We start from the raw sequence: 20,492 nt of genomic DNA, 5'->3' as shown, positions 1-20,492 counted from the left end.
TGGGAAAGGAGCAGCTGGCCAGGGGCAAAGCCTTCAGCTCCTGAGATAATGTGTTGGCTGGGAGAGAGCCCTGGGCCTCCCGGCTGCACAGGCATCAGCCCCGGAGAAGCTCACCAGTGCTGCCACCAGTGTGCCCTCACCCACAGCGGTGGACATCTCAGCTCCTGCACCCACACAACCAGGCACCCTAGACTGTGAGAACACTCCTCTGCATAGAGGGAGCCACTGCACCTCCCCAGGTGCTGGGTCTCACAGAGGCTGATGTCCCCTTGTGCTTGGCCAGCCAGTGGGACACAGCTCCTGCACTTCCTCTGGCTGGTGGAAGCTACAGCTGCCAGGTAAATGTTAAACATGAGAAAGCCATGGGCTACCTTCCTGGGCTCATTCACCTGCCACTCCAGATGGCAGGTGGAGGCTTTTTTAGCCCTGAAGCCCACCCTGATTGTGGGTAAGTTTGGGCTTCAAAACAGGGTTCATGAACACCCTGAAGGAAGCCACTCTGAAATAATTTGCCTTTAAGGGGAAAAATATCTCTTGTCTTCCTATTCATTAGAGTTGGGTCGACGTTCTGAAGCAGAAGGGCTTTTTCCCTTATGAAACACACTCTTAAGCCTTCCTATAACACAGTCCCCACACATACCTTACTGCAAAACTCTGATACAACAGTACCCACACTCTAGAAAAGAATGAAACACTCATGCAGAGAAGAAGAAAGAAACCATTTTTATTCTTGAGACACTGAAGTCTTGTTACAGCATCTAGCTGCATCCCCCTGACTGATTTTGCCTGCACAAGTATGGATTTCAACAGGGTAGGGCACCAGATACAAACCAGGAGACCACCACGGGAGGTAAGTAGCCATTTACAATGAGTCAGAGCACATGGCAAGTGTAACTCAGAGAGGGATTTTCCAGGGACCAGTCCGCCCTGCCAGGAGACTCAAGGAGCTGGCGAGGTGATCTTGCTTCCTAGAAAAGGCACTTTCCGGGACCGGAGTTGGTATAGAAGGAGAAATGGAGGCGGCAGGAGGAAGTACTGGGAGAAAAGGGAGGGAGATGCTTCCCAATTTAAACCATTATGTGTCGTGATGGGGCAGTGGTGAGAACGGGTGGGTTATTTTCAGTGTATCAGAAGAAGCAGCCAAGGCCACCTGCCGGCCTGTGCATTGACCAAGGCTGGCACAGAGCCCTGGCACCCTCAGGAAGGGCTGCAAGGGCTGTGACCAGCCACAGTGGCAGGAGGGAGCAGCGTGGTGGGCATGGCCCACCTGGAGACTGGTGCAGGAGGCAAGGGGACGGGAAGGGGGAAGGCAAACTGGGTGAACTCATTCTGTCCATTCCTTCTTGATGGACAGGTTCCACTCCCAGGTGAGATGGTCATGCTTGTCATCATCCGTGAAGAAGGACTTGTTGTGATAGGTACCTCGAGCCAGCATTCCCTTAGGAGCCTCTTCAATAGGCGTCAAGAACTCGTATTCCTCTGGCCGTGGCCCATAGCTGCCAACCATGAACGTGGCTTTGTCCACTAGGAGAAAACAATCCACAAGGAATGAGCTCCTCAGGTGGGGAAATGATAATGCAGATAAGAAGGCAAGAGCATAAGCCAAGAGCATAAGACAGAAAGGAAGCAGATGGAGAGAAAGGGATGGTAGTCAACAAGGGGAACTCTCAGTGGAGGCAGCGAGAAAGCAGGCAAGTGAAACACCAGGACTGCTGGAAGGATAAATGGATGGATGGGCAGATAGACAGGCACTTCAGTCTGCACCCTCACAAACGTGCATGCTGCAGGAGGGGAGTGACCACCAGAACACATGGCTAGAGGTCTTTCTTGATCCCCTGCTACTTCTCTTTTCTGGTGAGAAGATGCTACTTGTGTGCTTAATGGACTTCAGCCTTAGTGGTGGTTGCTTGCAGAAAATGCAAATGTGGGATGTGTGTGCAAAATGTGGCTTTCCTCTGCCAAGCCCAGATGTGGCACCACTGTAAAATCACAAGAGGTCATGGGCAAGCACAATTCTGCATGGACATTGGGAAGGGTTTCAGAGCAACTCTAAATTTTACCAAGTACATCTGGAAGGACTTTCATGGCTGACACACTCCACAAGGGCTGAGCCACTCTTCAAATGCTGGTGGGGGAGGTGAAAAGCACTATACAGAGGAAATCTGTGGCAAACACCGTCTAAGCAGTGTCTCTGGGGATGTTTCTGCTGCAGATGGTGGTGCAGCAAACAGACACCAGAGCTGGCTTGCAACGAGTTCACACAGGCACAGGAAACAGTTGGCCTGGGTGACACAAAGTGCAGGGTAATGCACTCTGCCAAGAAGTCTCATCTACTGCGTGGCAAGAGAGGCTCTGTCCTGGCCCAAATCTGCAGGGACACTTCTTTGAGCAAGAGTAGGAGCATGGGTGTACAGGGCGTGATGGTCTCTTACTCACCTTTCACTCCTGTCCGGTAGGTATGCTGCACGTATTTCAGTCCCGACACAATGTCCCTGTTTACCTGAAAAAAGTGACCAGAAGTAAGAGTCACCCAGAGGGTTTTCATCTTCTGTCTGCTGTTTTTCGCTCCTTAGATGTCCATCTTGGATCTCTACTGCACTGCTCTCAAGGGCTCAGCACAGAACACATTGTGGGAAGCCCTAACATCACTTCTCCACATGCACCCAGAGACCTACAAATCCTCAGTGTGTTTGAGGGCATCTCTTGCCTTTCCCCATCCTTCCCCTGACTTTGAAGCTGACTGGAGCATGTAAGTCAGATTCTCAGAATAGGCTGATGAGGACAAAGCAAAGTGAAGCAGGGAGGTCCCAGTTAATAGCTTCCATATGGAAAACCAGGGATGGGTGACTGGAGTCATCCCTTCAGCACAAACAGGTGGGCAAGATTCACTGAGCTCTCCCAGATGCCCTCTAAACTCAATGGGGAGCTGGCTCCTCAAGAGATGGAGAGCACCATTTTGTTAATAATCTTTCTTCAAATCTCCCAGGGACAGCTTGTATGTATCCCTTTGCTGTCCCTATCCACCATCACCGCCTTCCTGCAGCACTGTTCAATCTGGTAACAAGATGGGCAGATCCTTTTACATCCTGGGGAGAATCCACATGGTGCCAGTTCTTACAAGCATTGGGACTGAGGGAGAGGGTTAGAGTAGCTCATCTGTCTCCAAGCATCTCCTATCAACAGGGCTCAGATACAGACGGAAATATTTCACAGCACAAAAGAGAAATGGAGGTGTCTCTGGGGACAAAGCCATCTCTGAGACAGCAAGTGAGCCTCAGAGAGGGAGGGAAATCTTTCCTGCAGAACCCGTATATTAACAGTTTCCCTGATCTGGTTCAGGAGAGCTATTCTCCTTCCTTTTGTACTCTCTGCCAAACCCAGCTTTGCCTGCAGCGAACATCTGTGGAGGTGATCACTTCAGTGACAGATGCCATACTGCAACGTGATCAAGTTTCATTTTCAGCTGGGAACAGAAGAAATGGCTGACACAGTGGTTAATGGGAGGAGGGGAGAAATTAGCCTACTTGGGCATATTGTGACACAGAAAAATTCAGATATCTTCAGCCAAATGCTAAATCTTTTCTATGCATTCAAGTTCAGCAATACTGACTGAACCCTGAACCAGTACCTTATGGAAGGCCACTATGTCTTCTTCTTCCTTTCCATTCCCACTCTCTGTGAATTAAAGACTAAAACTCAAGCCAAATTCAGCCAAAAACTACCTTTTTCACTTCCAAACAACCTGTTGTTCACCATAATGGGTGGACAGAAGGCAACTTCTTCCAAGGGGTGGGCAAGCAGACATAATGCTCTGGAAAGGCCCAGTTCCTCATTGGGTAGCACGACACCTAAAACTAGGGGACCTTTACCAAGGCCCAGCTTGTCCAGTTCTAGATATCTGATAGACTGCTGGTGACTGGCTTCAGCAACTGAGGAGAAGCAACCAGAAGGAAAAAAACTCACTTTGAAGTGGATCTTAACTCTGTATTCAACTCCTTCCTTTAATACAAAGGTCTCTTTCTTGAGTGCTTCAAGGTCACCTGCAAGGAGAGGATCAAGCCATTAGCTAGAGGTGTCACAGGGAGAAGAGACCACCCACAGGGGGATGGGGTTGGGACTGGTGTTGGAGGTGAGGATCACTCCAAAAGACTGCACACCTGCAAAACGAGTGCGCAGTGGGTATAAGGAACTGCACAGTGAGCACACACGTGCAAAACTGCCTGCACCTGAGCACGTGTACATGTATGTGTCGGTGTCCACTTCTGCACCGAAAATGCCCTAACAACCCTTGGAGACACGGCTCTGGGCACACACGTAAATGTATTTACATGCAGACCTGTTGTGAGCTACCTGCAGGAGGGTATCGTGCTCCAGCCATGCCCAGCCCCAGTTTTGGGTGAGCTGAGCGTGTTTCACAGCCCCTGCCCGGCCCGCGAGGCCAGGCGGGCGCTGCGCGGTTTCGGCTGAGCAGGAAGCCTCTCGGCTGCTGCGGGCCCAGCTTCCCCTTGCGCAGAAAAGCCCATATAAGGTGAAGCCTGGTCCTCTCCCCGCGTGCCCCGGGGCCGGAACTGCAGCATTTCTTGGTTCTGAAGTTTCACAACAGCCCGCTGCCCGAATGCATGCGTGTCCCTGGTGCTCACGAGCTTAGCTGATAGGAAGTAAGAGGAGGCAGCAGAACCCCAGGAGCTACTAGGGCAATCCAAACGAAGAAAAAGACCCTCAACACTTTCCTGTTGCATTTCCTTTTTCATACAAATGCACCTTAAAATAAAAAGCGAGGCTACAATACCCTCAGGATTCCTCTAAAACCCACTGTAGTATTCCAAGGACAAATTCCCTTTTAATTTGAAGCATGCTGGGGCCTTTGCTTGCTCCCCTGTGTGCCCAGTGAGAGCCCATGCCTACCTGTAAGGTCCATGGTGATCGGTCCTGGGGCAGAGTCACACACCAGGGTGAGCCGGGTGACCACCACGTTGGGAGCTGTTGGATCTGCGGGGAGGAAAGGCAGGGGGAGGCTCTCAGGTTGCGAAATTAAGTGTTTGGGGGGAAAAGTGAAGAAGAAATGCCACTGACTTCCCACTCAGAGACTACACAAAGCACCCAGCACCCAGTACCAGCAACACCAGACTTCTCTTAGCACAACAGGACCATGCATCTACCCCAGATGCTCAACACAGATCCCTCCAGCCACCATCCCAATACACAGGAGGTCTTTTCCCTACAGGTGACTCCCCTCTTAAAATCATTTTGAGTAGCAAGGTCCTGTTTCAGCACAGGCTGGTCCCCTCACATTTCAAACCCTTCAGGAGTCCTCCAAGGCCCACATACCCTCACCACAAGCCCCTTCCTGATGCTAGCACTCATTGCTACCTTGCAGGTAATGATCAGAGCATTTTCTCTGCCTCCTCTTTAAGCATCTCCCCACATTCCCGTAGCCAGTCCTCCATCAGAAGCAGTGTCTGGTCAGACAAGCTCCCTCTTCTCTGAGGCCACCTTGCCCCATCCCCTAGGCACACTGTTGCTGTGCATCTCCCTACATCTCCCATTCCTACAGGATGCTCAGCCTACCTGCCACCACGGGTCCATCTCCCAGCAGGGACTTCTTGTATTTAGCAAGGCTCTCATCATCTTTGTCCAACTCTTGCAGCTCCTGCAGTGTTTTCTGGGGAGGAGGTTTGTAGTTCAGTTTCCCATCCAGCTCATCATCATCTTCCTCCACATGAGGCTCTTGGGTCTTCTCAGTCATGATCACTTGGTCTGGGTAGCAGAGAGGAGCAGTCAATGGGATTGCTCTGCAGGGGAACAGCGTCCCTGGGAGCACGTTGTGGGTCAGTCCCCAGGCAGTCAGGCAGGCACCTGCCTGGCGCTGAACTCAGCGGGATCGTCAAAGGCAAATGGCGACAGCGATCGGCTGCAATCCCGACACTGCTGTGCTGATATCGAGGCTCGAACACAACCCCCTCCTGCCCCCACTCCTCTCCCTGCAGGCACCGCGCACACGCAGACCTACACCAGCCTTCCCTCGCGGGGAGGAGGCGCGGGAGCGGAGGCTGAAACCTGCGTGATTTACAGCTGCTCTGCAGCACGATCGCTGGCCGGCAAGCCTGCAATTACAAGCCACCGCACGAGGCTTCAGCGCCTGCCAGAGATCTCACACAAAGAGCTACAGCCACGCAGCAGGGCACAGAGACATGAATGTAACCAAGGATGGGTGTTTCATTCGACCTCTTGTTCTAAGCCAGCAGTCAGACAGCGTTTCATGAAAAGATCAAGTACCTGACATCTGCTCCCTTACACTAGCAAGTTCGCTAAAGCCCTCAAAGAAACGCACACACTTCGGGCTATCTGCTGGCATCCCTGTTGTTTGCTCCTGGGAACAGCTCACCTCACACCCTTCAGGTCTCCTTCCTGCTAAGGAAGGAAGTACGAGGGTGACTGCATCGAGCCCAGCTGCAGAGCTGCCCCGCATACCTGTGCTTCATCCGCAGGGCTTCTCGGAAAAGAGAGGCAGGAAGGCTGGGGCTCGCAGCCACACACTCAGCACAGCCAGGTTATGTGATGCTGAGTGCTGGCAGAGTGAAACAGCTTGGGTAGCATCCCAAACAGGAGCTGGAGAAGGGAAAGGGTGATGGGCAGCCTGGCAGAGGGCACAAGATGGAGAAAGAGAAGACAAAGGCAAGCAAAAAGGAGGGAGAGGTGAGCAGCACTGCGCCAGGTCCCCTCTGTCAGCTGCCTGCCTGGCAGAGCCAGCCGCATGGTCCTAACCTCCTTCCCGTCCTCCAGAGAAAGGCAAAAAGACAAAGCCATGCCCTCCGGCGCCAGTGGGTGTTGCAAATGGCCAAGCTGCTCCTTGCTGTTTGACAGCGAGGTGATGTGGTTGAGCTACACAGACCATTCAGTTCACTTCAGCTTATCCTTACATTAACTCCTTCTCTGAGGCTCTCTGCTAGAAATTCACTTTTTGCCTGGTTCCTTGCAATTCCCCCATCAAGCCCTTTATACCTCTGTACAGCTGTGGCCATAATGCTCCCAGAATTTCCCAGAAGGGAGCTACCAGGATCGTTTTCTCATTCATTGAAACAGAACGGAAATAAATAAATAAATATGCAACAGTTCACAGTGAATCAGCAAGTGGAACCAGGCAGCAATGAGTAATATGCGGACCTCCCAGTGTAATCCCAGCACAGGTGAGACCAGAGAAAAACATTCAAGGAGGCATATATCAGCAAGGGCACATTACAGAGGGACAGAGAAGGACTGAGCAGCACAAGAAGGAGCGTACTCAGCCGGGCATGCTAATGGATAACGGTTCTGATGCAAGACTGCTTTGCAACAGCGTGTTGCTGTAAGTCAGGAACTAGTGCAGGGGGGCAGCTGGGAAATAAAAGGAAATCCCAGCTCAACTGGACAGGAAGAGAAGCGCGTCCCAGCAGCCAAATGCCCTAGGCTGAGTTCATGCCCATTCCTGGCTCCAGGAGTGCAGAGGACCTGCGTACCATGGGAAAGGCACCTGAGTTTGTCCTAATGAGGAAGGAAACCAGCAGCTCCCCGCCAGAACCACAGAACAGAGCTGTCTGCCTGCCCCTGTCCTCCACATGTCAAGGCTGTGGTTTAATCACAGGAGGGGGAGAGACCCAGAAGGAGAGACAGATCCCACCAGCCACATGCACAGAGGGGGCAGAGTCAGGGCCGGACCAGCTGACTGCTGCCCATCCCTCAGACCTTCCCTTTACATCTCACATGCCGCAGACTTTCCCTCCCAGCCCAGGGGGCAGCTCACTTGAAGCGGGGATGCTTTTAGGCTCTGAAAACCTCCCAGAGGGGTACAGAGGCAGCCTGCTGTGCCAGTGGCAAGAGCCATGCAGAACGGCACCAGCCACGCTGCCTGGCAGGAACAACCCCCAGCTCAGGAGCGCCTTTGCAAGATGGCACCGATCAGACCCCACTCGGGTGCTTCTCCCCAAGCTATGGGCCTGACCCTGCCTTCCTACGATGCTTCCAGGCAGGGAGGTGATCGTGAGGAAAGCTCACATTCCCGCTGCCACTGCCCTTGTCTTGCAGGCAACAGCTCCCTGAGGCTGGGAAGAGCCGCAGGTAGTGGGGAGAGCTGGAGCTGGGAACAGCCCTGGGCTCTGAAGCTGCTCTCCCCAGCTCTGGGGACTCTGCAAGCAGAGGGATGCTACAGAGCTCAGGAACACTGAGTCTCCGTGGGTAAGCGTGTCAGCGCCCACCTGTCAGCGTGCCGGGCTCCTTGTACCACTAACCAGGCCATGGGCTCTGCTGGCACAGAGACCCCCTGTGCTTCAGGCCATGAGACATATTAAAAGCAAAAAGCATTAACCCCATAAATGCTTTACGCAAGGAGAGATCTGGCTGATTTGTGCCCCGCTCTGCCCTATTCTTCTTGCTTCCCCACAGCCCCAACCCACAGCTGTGCATTGCCTGTGCTTCCAAGGCCCAGGAGTTCCCAGGCAGCAGGAGGGCTGCGTTAGGGACCCCCAGAGATGGCTGCAGGAGGACACGGAGGGATTGTGCTCTCACAGCCGGCACTGCCTGTGCCGGGGTGGGGGCTGCCCTCTCTCCTGCAGCATTTGGGGACAGGGGGCTGCAGACAGGGTGGGTGGTGGGCACCTCCTCAGCCCTCCCGCCCCGCTGTCACAGGGCACGAGGTGGGGTATCACAGGGGCAACATTTTATCCACGCTCCCTCTGCGCATCAAACTCACCCCCCAAACCTCCTCCCGACCCAGAACTTATCTCTGGTTAGCGGCTTTGGCAGGGGGGCAGCAATTTTCTACCACGGGGGAGCTCCGCGCCTGCCCGCCCTGCGCCCCCCAGCCCACCCCCAAGGGTGCAAGGGCAGAGGGGGAGCCCAGCGCCTGCCAGCCCCGGCACCCTCGGGTGCCAGGCAGGGGTTCCCCCTCCGCCGCCATCCCCTTGCCCGTGCCAGTGCCCTCCCGCCACCCTGGGGGGCACAGGGGCCGCCCCCCCTTCCTCTGCCCCTCCGCCCATCTCCATCCCTCCCAGCCCAACTTCCCCCGAGGATGCGGGCAGGGCCCTGACCTCCCTGCCCGTCTCCCCGGGCGGTGGAGCCGCAAGCCAGAACAAAGGCGCAAAGTTGTGGGGCGCAGCATCTCGCCCCCTCCCCGGCCCCCCCAACCCGCGGTCGGTCCCCCCCCTCCCGGGTCCGCACTCACTGCCTGCGCGGCTCCTGCCTCCGGGGTCCTCCTCTGCTCGCAGCGCTCCGCTTTCAGCTTTGGCAGTTGGAGCAGGAAGGAAGTTGGTGGAAAAAAAAAAAAAAATAACACTCACACGCTCAAAAAAAAAAAAAAAAAAAAAAGCCACCACCAACCCACTCGAAGAGGAAGCCCCGAGACGCGGCCAGGCTCCGCATGCCGCGGAGCTCCGCGCACGGGGGCGCAGCGCCCTGCCCCGCTTTGTCTGCGCTGCGCGCCTCCTGCGCCGCTTTGTCCCCTGCGCGGCCCCGGGCTCTTTGTGCCCGCTGCTGCACCTGGGGGTGGCCCTTTGTTTTTCAGCCCCGGTTTTAGTTGCATTGATTTTCCTCCTTGCTCGGGATGCTGTGATTAAGGTGGATTTGAAAAGCTGCCCCCCATTTATACCGCTGTTATACTGCTGTTATACTGCTGTTACACCGATTTATACTGATGGTAAGTGGAGAATCAGGTCGTGCGCATCCATGCATACGTGGGGAGCTTGTAAATGGGGGTCGTTACACATGAACCTCATTTTTTCCCAGTTAGCACATGCTACCTGCTGCATTTAATCAGCGAATTGTTCCCATCCAGCCGCGTGTTCCCAACTCTCAGCCATTTTCAGACAAGCAATTTCAAAGATCAGCTACCTCAGGAATAAGCTCACATTTCCTAGGGATGCTTAAATGATCACAAAGATTTTACAACACTTCCTCTCTGAAATATCAGCAGATTTTAATCTTCCTCTTCCACTCACAAATTGCCCACTTAGTTCTTCAGTCACATAGCTCCTGCACACACATAATCCTCAGCGCAGAATTGAAGAACAAATTGGATCATTGGTCTGCAACCGACAAACCTGGATCTGAAATGACTGATGGACTCCTTTTAATGCATTTGCAGAAGCAAACCAAGCAAAACAAATCTATTGTCAAGGGGATTCAATTCACTGCCCGGGATCCACGTGTCTATTAGAAAATATTTATCATACACAGATTTTGAAAGGCTGCAGACAACTAAGTAAGAGGAATCTCTGTCAGATCTGAGACTGATCTCAGAAGGGGGGGATGATTTTCTCAGCCTACATTGTTTTGATTCAAGTTATGGATGGCACTTTGAATTCTACCCTCATGCATTTCAAGGGACAAACAGAGCATATCTGGCTGGCAATAGATTTCCATTTAGCCAGAGCCGTAGCCTTAGAAACACTTTTAGCCTCCATGAATTAGCTCCAAGACCAAGAGAAATTATTTTATGCTCTGCTGCTCTTTCTCACTCCTACATTCACCCTTCTTGTGGGCCAGCACAAGAGAGCTGAACACAGCACTAAGCTGTTTTAAACATACCTGCCAAAAATAGGTAAGCAAATATGTAAGTATATACCAGTGAGTTTATGCATACAAATACAAATGTGAAAGTATATAAAGAAGAGTCTTCCATCCTTGTTCACTTGTACTGGCACAAGGGAAGGGGCTGTGTGGGCATGGGGATGGGGAAAGGACAGAGCAAGTTCTTGCAGTGGCCATTCCAAATTCTGGTGGCTTGGACTGTGTGAACAGGCCTGGGCAAGCTGTGAAGAGCTGGGTGTGTTAACTATGGGGAGCTTTGAGAAAATGGTCTTATTTTGTTGCCTCCGTGTCTTATAAATCCAACTTTTTGGATTGGTTCTAGAAGTGTCCTGACTATCTCCAGTTTCAGCAGAATTCCCAGTTTGCACTGGGGACCAGAACATCCTGGCCAGAAAAGTGTGTGGGTTGAGGTTACTGTTCGCCCACGGCTTGGCCTGAGGTTTCCTTGGGTCCTTGAGTTTAGAGACTGTGTACAGAGAAATCAGTGCAATTGGAACTCTAGAGTTATTGTGATCATTTTTGCTGGGGAATGGTTGGATTGAATGGCTTTATTATTTTATGTATTTATTTATTGAGATAAATACTAGACTGCCTGTGTCTTTGTGTAGCTATATACACGCTATTTCCAAATGTATGTGAGCATACATCAAGACCAGTATATCCCCAAACATGAGCATAGAGGTGTAGGTGTATACATCTGTGTGCCACCACAGGTATGTATGCTTAGCCTATACTGGCATGAATGCCTAGCACACAGGAGAGATGGGTTTTACTCCTAGATTAGAAATGAGCCAGTAAGTAATTATGGACAAATCATGTCATTGCTCTGTGTTTCAACTTCTTGTTGGTAAGAGGGGTGAGAAGAAACCACAGACATTGGATACGCACCATGGAGAGCAGATGGGAGCTTAGAAACCAGGCGTCATCCTTCAGGTTGGCACATCCAGCATCCCACTGGGAATCACGTCACTGATCTGCTGGAAGAAAGACAGGTTTTGAACTGTGTTGCAGCAGAACATCACTGAAAGCAAATCCCTACCACCAAGTTTTTCATCTCTGACAAACTGATGCCATGCAACAAAGATCATTTCTTGGCAGACTTTGTCCAACCCCAGCCAATTCTTACTTCTATGACAGAAGGAGGCAAGGACAACAGCTAGACTGTACCCGCTTCATTGCAAAAGAAATTGCCATGTTTCTAATGTTTATGTTTAATGTTTCTAATGTTCATGTTTAGTTGGAAAATAATATTTAAAATATTTAATCAAATATTAAATAAAATAAGTATTAAATATCATTCAGTCCTATTTTCTTTCTTTCCACTGACCACAGTCAGTAGTACAATTAGTTGACCACTAATGTAACCAACATGTTACATGTAACCAACCACTAGCATCTATTACAAGTCAATATTCAAAACCTTATTCAAATTTTTAAATGCATATCCTTCGACTACAACCTTTACTCCCAGCTGTCTAATGCCTTCTGTAGCACCTTATTGGACCAACATATCCTGAAATTTCTTAACAATTTTAAGATATATAAAAAAAAAAAAAGGCATGGTATTTTTTTTCTATTTGTGTTTGGATTGTTTCTGCAAGCTGTCCACCATTTCCGTGTTGGAATTTTTTTGCCTGGTACTACATTGCTGTGGTGTGCTGCTAAATGTCATCTCCAGAAGAGATAGCTGCATTTGAGGAAAGGGAACTATTTTATAGCCTTTAGAAGTGACTAACTCAGGAAAACGTCACCTGTTATAATCCTGTACTTTGATCTACTCTTTAACTGTAAAACATTCAAAGTGAGTGCTGAAATTCCCCAGGCTGGAAAGCACCAGCATGGGGACTAAAGGTAGATTTCGGTCTGTGTGGGGAATCCTTTTTTGTAGTTTTAAGAGGCTCGATAATGCAATATTTTTCCCACTGCTCTTGTAAAGTAGCTTGGTCTGGAGCTACTCATTTGCACTTGCACTGAACTCAGCACAGGGTGTTGCTGGCTCACACTGCTCGCTAATGAATAACACTGCCGAGTCCTGTCACTGTCGTTAGCCTTGCCTCCCCCTCAAGCTTTTCATGGTTTCCAGGAAGACTACAGGCACTACACTGGGAAGACAACCTCATGGTGCAGCAAACTGATGTCAACAACTGCTGCAGGGGCAGCATCTCTTTTGGCCACAGGCATCCCCAGGCAGGGTAGTGTCCCTCGCTGCATTTGGAGGTCTCCTACAGAGATCACAGGGTGATCCAGGCCTGAGGGAGTCACAGGATGAGCACAGGAATGCAGCAGGTCAGGACATTTAGACACGGGGCCTTTCCCTGCCGTATGAGACAGCATTCACTGCATCAGGAGGTGCCACCCAGCTCCCTGGTAAACCCAGCACTGCCTCTTTCACCTCTGGTTAAGCAGGATAATTCGGGGAATGCAGCTGGTGAAACATGGATTCGTTCTGTGTGAAGAAAACACAGGCTCAAGGCAACCCAGGATTTGCTTTAAAAGGCGGCATCCTGAGGTTGATCCTGCTGTGCCCAGCACACGTGGTGCCCGTCTTCTCCCTTCTCAGTGCCATCCGCCCCTCCTAAAGCACTGCGAGGGTGTGTGCAGCTGCTGGGGTGGGCAGGGAAGAGGGGATGGGGCTAGACACAGAGCCCCTGGGAAGGGTTCAGCTGAGCTTCCCACCCCCGGAGCCCCAGCAATCCCCTCAAACCACCTGGCCGCAAGGCTCGTGGGCGCTCAGCCAGGCAGGGAGCTGAACCCAGAATGCGTGACTGGGTGCTCCATCTCTCCAGCTCCTCCAGAAGAGATTTCCTTGAAAGATGGAGAGAAGATTGGAGATTTAATGCTTGTCTAAGCTGCTTTCAGGCCAGTTAACATGCTAATCCCATAACCCTTGTCTCCAGCCTCAAGGTGTGCAAAGACTTCACATGTCTCTCCTGCATGCCTTGCCTCCCCTGGGGAAGCGAGGAGAATGGCAAGGCAGGGAGAGGGAAAGAGGCTGGGGGTGACAGGGTGCAGGCAGACAGAGCCTGTTTCCTCCAGAGGCCATCCTGAGAAATGCTGAGGATGGACACAGCAGCCCAGTTAAGGAGAGAGAGCGAAAGTGGAAGCGAACAGGGAGAGAGGAAGGACAGTGCTGGGTGTAGGGAAGAAGGTCCCTGCCTCCAGGGAGCAGGGGTCTCTCCTCTGCACGCCCTGCGCTCCGGGGCCCAGTGTGGAGGAAAGCAGCTCCTGTCCTCCTGCCCCCACAGCGGCTGCAGGGCAGGAGCCTGCCTCTCATGGGACTGCCGTCCTGGAGGAGTCACCCTCCAGCGTGGGATTTGAAAGGGGGCTGGATTATTTCAGGGCCTCTCAGAAAATGGTTGGTTATGTAAGGTCAGATCTCAGCAAGTGTAATCAAATCTCAGCCCTAAGCTGATCGTCAGGCAGGGTGTTAGGGAGGTATTTATCCAAGCTCTCCCACATGCTCTGCGGCTTCCTTCCCTCCGACGCAGCCAGAGCTGAAGCTGGGACTAAATCAGGAGAGCCATGGCATCCTCTTTTCTCTGCTGCCCTTAGAAAATCTCCTTGCCAGCTGCACCCTGCCTTGCCCATGCTAAATGCTCACTTCAACAGAGAGCTCAACTTCGTGCTGGAATTCACGGCTTGGTGTGAGCCTGTGCCCAGGACCCTGCTGGCTCTCCATGTGCCTCAGTGCCTCAGCCACAGCAGTGCTCAGGGCACGCTAAGCAGCTGTGCAGCCTCCCCTGGAGCTGGAGAGGCGGTGGTTATCTGCCTCTCTGTGCCAACACTCTTCCTTTATTGCACTTGTGCTGTTCCTGTATTAAGGCTCCCATGGCCCTGCCCCTGCCAACCCCCACAGTGCTTTTGTGGCAGGTTCTTACTGAAAGCACTGGTGTGAGAACTGGCCCTCCTCCCTCTGTTTCTTCACCTCTTGTTTTGTAGACTTCAGTGTATAAAATAGAAAACTAAATGTGGTGAGCTATTTAAATTCTCAGTAGCTACCATCCAATAATATATACACATAGAAGCTTAACAACCAATGAGTGTGCAACATTTGCATGTAATTAGCATTCTCCTCCCAGAGCTAATAGAGTTATAACCAGAAATAATCAATAAGTTGGTCCTGATGAAAATTATATAATGCCAAGGGAAAGCATGGCAAGCAATTGTCATCCTCATCACCTTTGTCATCACCACCTGCTGCACTGGTGAGACCCCCAAGGGAGGATGCTCCTATGGAACCCCATTGTTGCCATTCCCAGCTGGTCACCAGGGAAAGTCTTCCCCTTTCCCTCTCTCCCCCTTCATTTATTTGCATTTTGCTGTACAGCTACCTTTAACCTTTATGGTTACTGCATGCCTTCAACTATGTACCCTGCAAATTGATCTTTGTGTATGTGAACATGTGAGTTGTGCAACCTAACAGTTCTCCTAACCAGCTCACTTCATCCATCATGTGCTTATCGTACTTGACTGGACCCCAGAAGTGGGCTGCAGCTTCAGGTCCTTGGCACAGAAATGGCCTCAGGGGCCTCCCAGTAAGAGGATCTAACTCACTTTGTGAGGGGTGTACCTCCACTTGAAAGCAAGCATGTACTGGGTCTAAATTAAAGGAAGGGTTGAAATCTGCCGGTGAAAAAAACATAACATCAAACAAAACAAACAAACAAAGAAACATTAAAACCTAAGGATTTGTGAAACCCTGAGGGAAGAACATAAGGCTTAGTCCATGGTAATACACCTGATCAATAAAAGAAGGTTTTTATTTTTTTTAAATATGATTTACATTTCCATCCCCTGTTTTTTCCCCCTTCTGTGGTTATTTTCATCAGGGATCTGCTATAGCATGGCATCTAGAGCATTTAGCATCCATGTGTCTGGGAGATGAGCAGCCACCCAAGAGACAAGATAATGGAGCAGGAAGAGCAGCCTCCTCTGCCCATTAGCTGAATGTTCCCAAGGAGAATGCAAGATGCTCCCCAAAAGCAATAATTTCTATTTGAAAGCCTCATCTGTTACTTCAAAAAAAAAAAAAAAATCTAATAATGGTGGTGGTGGCAAAGAGTTGAACTGAATGGGATTGCACAGCAGCACTTTTATCTAGTATCAGGAGGAAAGAGTCTGTAGCATGGTGTGAAAACCATAGGAGTGGATGTGTCTCCTTAAGAAGAAGAAAGAAACGTTTTACCAAAATGTGTTAGAAGAGCCTCTCTTGATTGGGCTGCTGGTTGCCAAGGAGAAAGAATTGATCATTCAGAGCAAGATGAGAAGAGGAGCTGTCAGGAAAGAAGACATCTGGAGCTGACTAGTGCATGGTTTTGTCTTCTTAGCCCAGTGACACTGAATCATTTGCTTCACTGTTTTAAACAGAATAAACTTCTGAAAATATCTGATTTCCATTTAAATTAAATAAAAAAAAATGTAGCCTCTTCTTTTTTTTTCTTCTTCTTAGCAATGAAGCTAAACAAGACAATATTACTTCCATGCTTGGTTCAATGTGTGATCACTTTTAGTCAGTGCTAGTGGGTCATTAAATCACCGCTTGCAGGTACATGGCATGTAATTCATACAGAAGGAATCAATAACGAAATTAAAAAAAAAAAAAAATCTAAGGAAGATTCTTGAGACAATACTGTAAAAAATGTGCTATTCAGGTACATTTTTAATAGCAACAACATGCTCTGGCTTCTGGCAGCCAGACAGACAACAAGATTAACTTCTTGTGTTTGATCAAAAAAGTGAAAAAATGTCCTAGTTCAGGACTTTAATGCTAAGCTTGTTTGGTAAATGGCATTCAGGAGGAAAATAATTTTATAAAAGAAAAACAGATATTTTAATTGTTGGCAGAGCAACAACAGGAAAAAAAGGAAGTTTTTTAAAATGATCTAACAAGCTCAGTCCCACTGCAGCACTACCAACAGCCTGGATGCAGACATTAAGCAAAGTATTGCAGATATTAAGCAAAGTATTACAGACTCTAACACAGAGAGGACGCTTACTCACATTACTGCTTTCTCCTGGGACAACTCAGCTCTGAGCAGGGGGATGCTCCTAAATGATGAATCACAAAGCAGTTACAAACTACGGAGCTCTTTGTGCTACATGGCTGAGCTCATTGCTCCTTACAGTAGATGTCTGGGTGGATGGGTCTCTGCAGGTCTCTGAGATTTCTGTACATCAGTTTCCATATTTACAAATAGGGGTGATGAAAATTTGCCCTGTACTTTGAGATCTGGGGGTGAAAAGTGCTATCTAAAAATGAGAAGAATCATTCTGCTTTTCTTTTTGTTAATACCAATCAGGAAAATGTTTGTGTAAATTATTAAAATCCTACCAGTGCACTTCTTGAGAGCATTAGGTGGCAAGACTTCGTTATCTGTTTGAAGAAAGGCCAGGCTCACTGCTCAGAGCAAGAAAATGTAACTCTCTGGTAGCTAATGAAGTGTATGACAGGCTACACGGGTTTTATATTGTCTGCTATAAAAAGCCCTGGCAAGTCCTAAAGTGTTGGTGCCTGAGAGCCTGGGGCCTGCAAGGATGTGCTGGCATGCACATTAAGCACCTTGACTGAAGGGGAAAAGCAGGATCCTCGCCTTCCCCGAGGAAGCCTGGGGACAGCAGCACAAGCGGACTGCTCGGATGTGTAACGTGGGGCTGCTTGAGCAGCCTGGTGCCACCAAGCCCCCCCTGGTAGGAAACATCAGGGACTTAGCCACCGGTGTGAAGTCCCTGGTGTCACCTAGTTTTTAACACAGGCAGGGACATTGCTGGTAGTTTAATTAAGCCTTAGTGTTTGATTTGTTTTTCCTCAAAAGGCCTTTTTCTCCGGACTGACCCTGGGAATCTCTCTCTGGAGCCCTGGCAGTGGGAAAGCAGGCCTTAGCCTCTTTCATCTCCACCTCATTGCCAGAGTAGTCTCCAGGGCATGACTGGAAATGAAACTCAGGAAACCAGGCTCTTCTTCAAGCTGAGCACAGAGGCACCCAGCATAACAGCAGGCACAGACCCCCGAAGTCAGCAAAGCCCCGTGTTTATTGCAGGCCGTTACAGGTGCTTCATCCCGAAACCAGAGCAGTGGCCCCTGATTTCCTGGAGGAAGGACAGGAGGACTCTCCATGAGGATGCCTTCTTCTCTGCAGTTCTGACAGACTGGTTTGCACGTACTCGAGCAGCTAAATACTGTCTCAGCCCTCTGTAGCTGGTTCCCTTTTTTCACTAGCACAGCTGACAGACCGTTCAGCAACATGGCGGGCGTTGCGGAAGGAGGGTTGCAGCAAGTGAGTCTTCTTCTGCAGACACCTTAGTACACCAGGCTTCTCACCAAGATACTGTTGGCATGACAACTTCGCTGACCTACAAAACAAACAGATGATTTCTCTCCAAATCAAGGTCCTACCACTGTCTTCCTCCTGCCAGGAGTGCAAAAGCATTTGCTAAGCTGCCTATCTTTATGTGAGAAACCTATGTTTACCTGCAGATGCCTCGGAGATTCCCTGTTCGTTCCCAGGTAGCTACGTCTGTCTGACAAGCCATAAAGCTCTATCAACACAGAGCAAAGTCCCACAAGCACCTGGCATAAGCTGGTAGAGGTTTGTTTCAAAAGGGTTGTTGTAGCCCATGCCAGACACCGCCCTCACCCACTGCATCCCCAGCCTGAGCCCTGCCTTTGGATTTGCTCCCACAGTCCCATGAGCTCAGCCAGCCCTGGAAAAGTCACTATCTTGTAAACCAGTGTTGTCTTTGTCATTCAAGCGAGCTGCTATTTTTGGTATAACTAGTGTTGCCATGGTGACACCAGCTCACAAATAGGGTCAGAAACCTCGGAGATATCTTTAAGCAGTTCCTTGGAATAGGGACTTATCTGGCCAGAGGTAATGAAGGTCTCGGTTTTTCCTTTGGGACAACACCCCTGCCACCACACGGCCCCTGCAGCTCCTGAAGCAGCTGGATCTGGATGCAGTGGCCTGAGAGGCCAGCACTGGCTTCTCTGGGGCCAGATGAGGCCAAGCCTGGGCAGGGAGACAGGGGCTGCAGGCTAGGAAGGGATCATCAAGTACCCCATTCCTGGACAAAACTCCCCATCCAGCCATGTGGCACAGAGCTGGTGCAACACGGCTGGATGGGGTAACATGGCTGGATGGGGTCCCAACAAAGCAGAGAAAGGAGATTGAAGGAGGGAGAGAAGGAGAGAAGAGGGGAAATGTCCTGGTCATAGTGGGGGATAAGAAAAAACACAATGAGTGGGGCTGCTCTGGGAGTTCCTGCCACGCTTTCTCAGTGAGCAAAAAATAGCTTTGTGTGACACACTGGAATTTTTTTCCCATGTGTCCACTTTTATATAGAGAAATGAGCCTGCTTTCACTGGGAAAAAAAAAAAAAAAAAAAAAAAAAAAAAAGGAAAACAAAAGGGATGTTTCAAAAACAAACGGCCTGAAAACGTAAATTTTTAAGATTAAGAAAAAGGAAGCCTGTAAGGTTTCAAAGGAGCAGGGAGGGGTGACAAGAAGAAAGCAAGCACACTTCCCCTGAGGACTGGGGGGCTGTAAAGACGATTTTCCCATCAACTCTACCCACACAGGCAGAAAGGGAGGGGGAGCCCCCGGAAACCTGCCTGAAGCAGATGGAGGCATGGGAATGAGCAGCAGGGATGGGACAGAGCCTGCTGCCAGCAGGCTGCACCTGTTTATATCCACACAAACAGGTTCCTGCCCACAGAAATCACTTCTGCTGTCAGGAGCTGCTGAGCGCAATCCATCTCGGTGCATTTGTGTGCAAGCTCAAGTCACTGCAAGTAGAGACGATGCCAACACGATGCTGCCCCCGTCCTCTTCCCATGCCCAGAAATTATCACACAAGCCTCTGAAAGCTGTGTGATCATCCTCAAACACGTGGGAACACTGCTTCTCTGCTGCCTCTGCTTCTCTGCTCAGTTGGCAGCCCCTCAGCTGCATTCAGGATTTACTTCCCAGCTTCTCTGTGCCTACTCAAGGGGTAGGACCTGATCGATTGTTTTAAATGTAACCTGAGAGTCTCACTGAGGGATTTATCTCGGCTAACTTCAGCCATCTGAAAGGCCAGAGGCCTTGGCTGCAGGCTTTGGCTCAGCAGCAGAGCATTGCTCCACGGGTCCCCTCCTCCACGGTCTGTTGCGTCAGACAGATCCTGTCCTTTCTCAGCCACATGTGGTCACCCCTGGCTAGCACGGATGCTCCAAATCCTTCCTCTAGCCTAACCTGAGGCAAAACCCACCCATCGCTTCACAAGCAGCCTCTCCCTGACCTTTCCTCAGCTCCTTCTGCCCCTGCACTACTCTGATGCTCTTTGTGCACCTACTTCCTCCAGGAATATCTTGTCCTCGATCCCACATTGTGGGCTGGTTGCTCAGTGAAGGTAAGTGAGCAGAACTTCACCAGAGCCAGCAGACCCAGAGGACAGTTGTTTTGCCCTGTGGTTAGGCTCAAGCCCATGACTGATGTGCAGTGCTGTGCTGCTGCAGCTGAAGATGAAGATGATCTAGCATCTTCTAGCAGGACCCTTGTCCTTGTCTTTTTGTCTATGGACTCCTTGCACTTTGTCCAAATCTCTGACACCAGTCTCCCAGGCAGTCACAATGGGCTATTAAAATGCACCAGAGAAATGAAGCACATGATAAAATTAAGTGTGGTTTTATTGGGCTGGAATTTGGACTGAGGCACTTGCTCTCTTGCTCTTCCCTGTCTCAGGTAGCATCCACAGTACCCACACATGACCTAGCTGCTACCCCAGTCAGGTGGGTCCCAGCCCCTGCAGCACAACCGAGCAGTCTGCTGGAAGCCTCTCCAGCCCTTCTGCAGCCCAGGGGAGGGATGTGGGGTGGTTATGACCAATCCTTCCCTTCCCTTCTCTGCACATGTCTGTGTGTGTGTGCTCACAAGCAGTGGCACAGCACAGAGCGC

The 20,492-nt window shown here is 50.3% G+C and overlaps 1 protein-coding gene across 1 annotated transcript; it reads right to left on the bottom strand.

Annotated features, from left to right (window-relative positions):
- Positions 1-704: 704 nt before the first annotated feature.
- ARHGDIB (Rho GDP dissociation inhibitor beta) lies at positions 705-9,358 on the bottom strand. The gene is made up of 6 exons (XM_068668904.1): positions 9,197-9,358; positions 5,569-5,757; positions 4,906-4,989; positions 3,964-4,040; positions 2,437-2,500; positions 705-1,524 (listed from the first exon to the last, which is right to left on the bottom strand). Exons 2-6 carry the CDS (start codon positions 5,744-5,746, stop codon positions 1,325-1,327), a joined length of 603 nt encoding a protein of 200 aa, XP_068525005.1. The 5' UTR covers positions 5,747-5,757; positions 9,197-9,358; the 3' UTR covers positions 705-1,324.
- Positions 9,359-20,492: the final 11,134 nt, after the last annotated feature.

Source organism: Anas acuta, chromosome 1 (genome assembly GCF_963932015.1).
Source record: "Anas acuta chromosome 1, bAnaAcu1.1, whole genome shotgun sequence".
Classification (NCBI taxonomy): Eukaryota; Metazoa; Chordata; class Aves; order Anseriformes; family Anatidae; genus Anas; species Anas acuta.
This window is presented reverse-complemented; position numbering and strand designations above follow the sequence as displayed.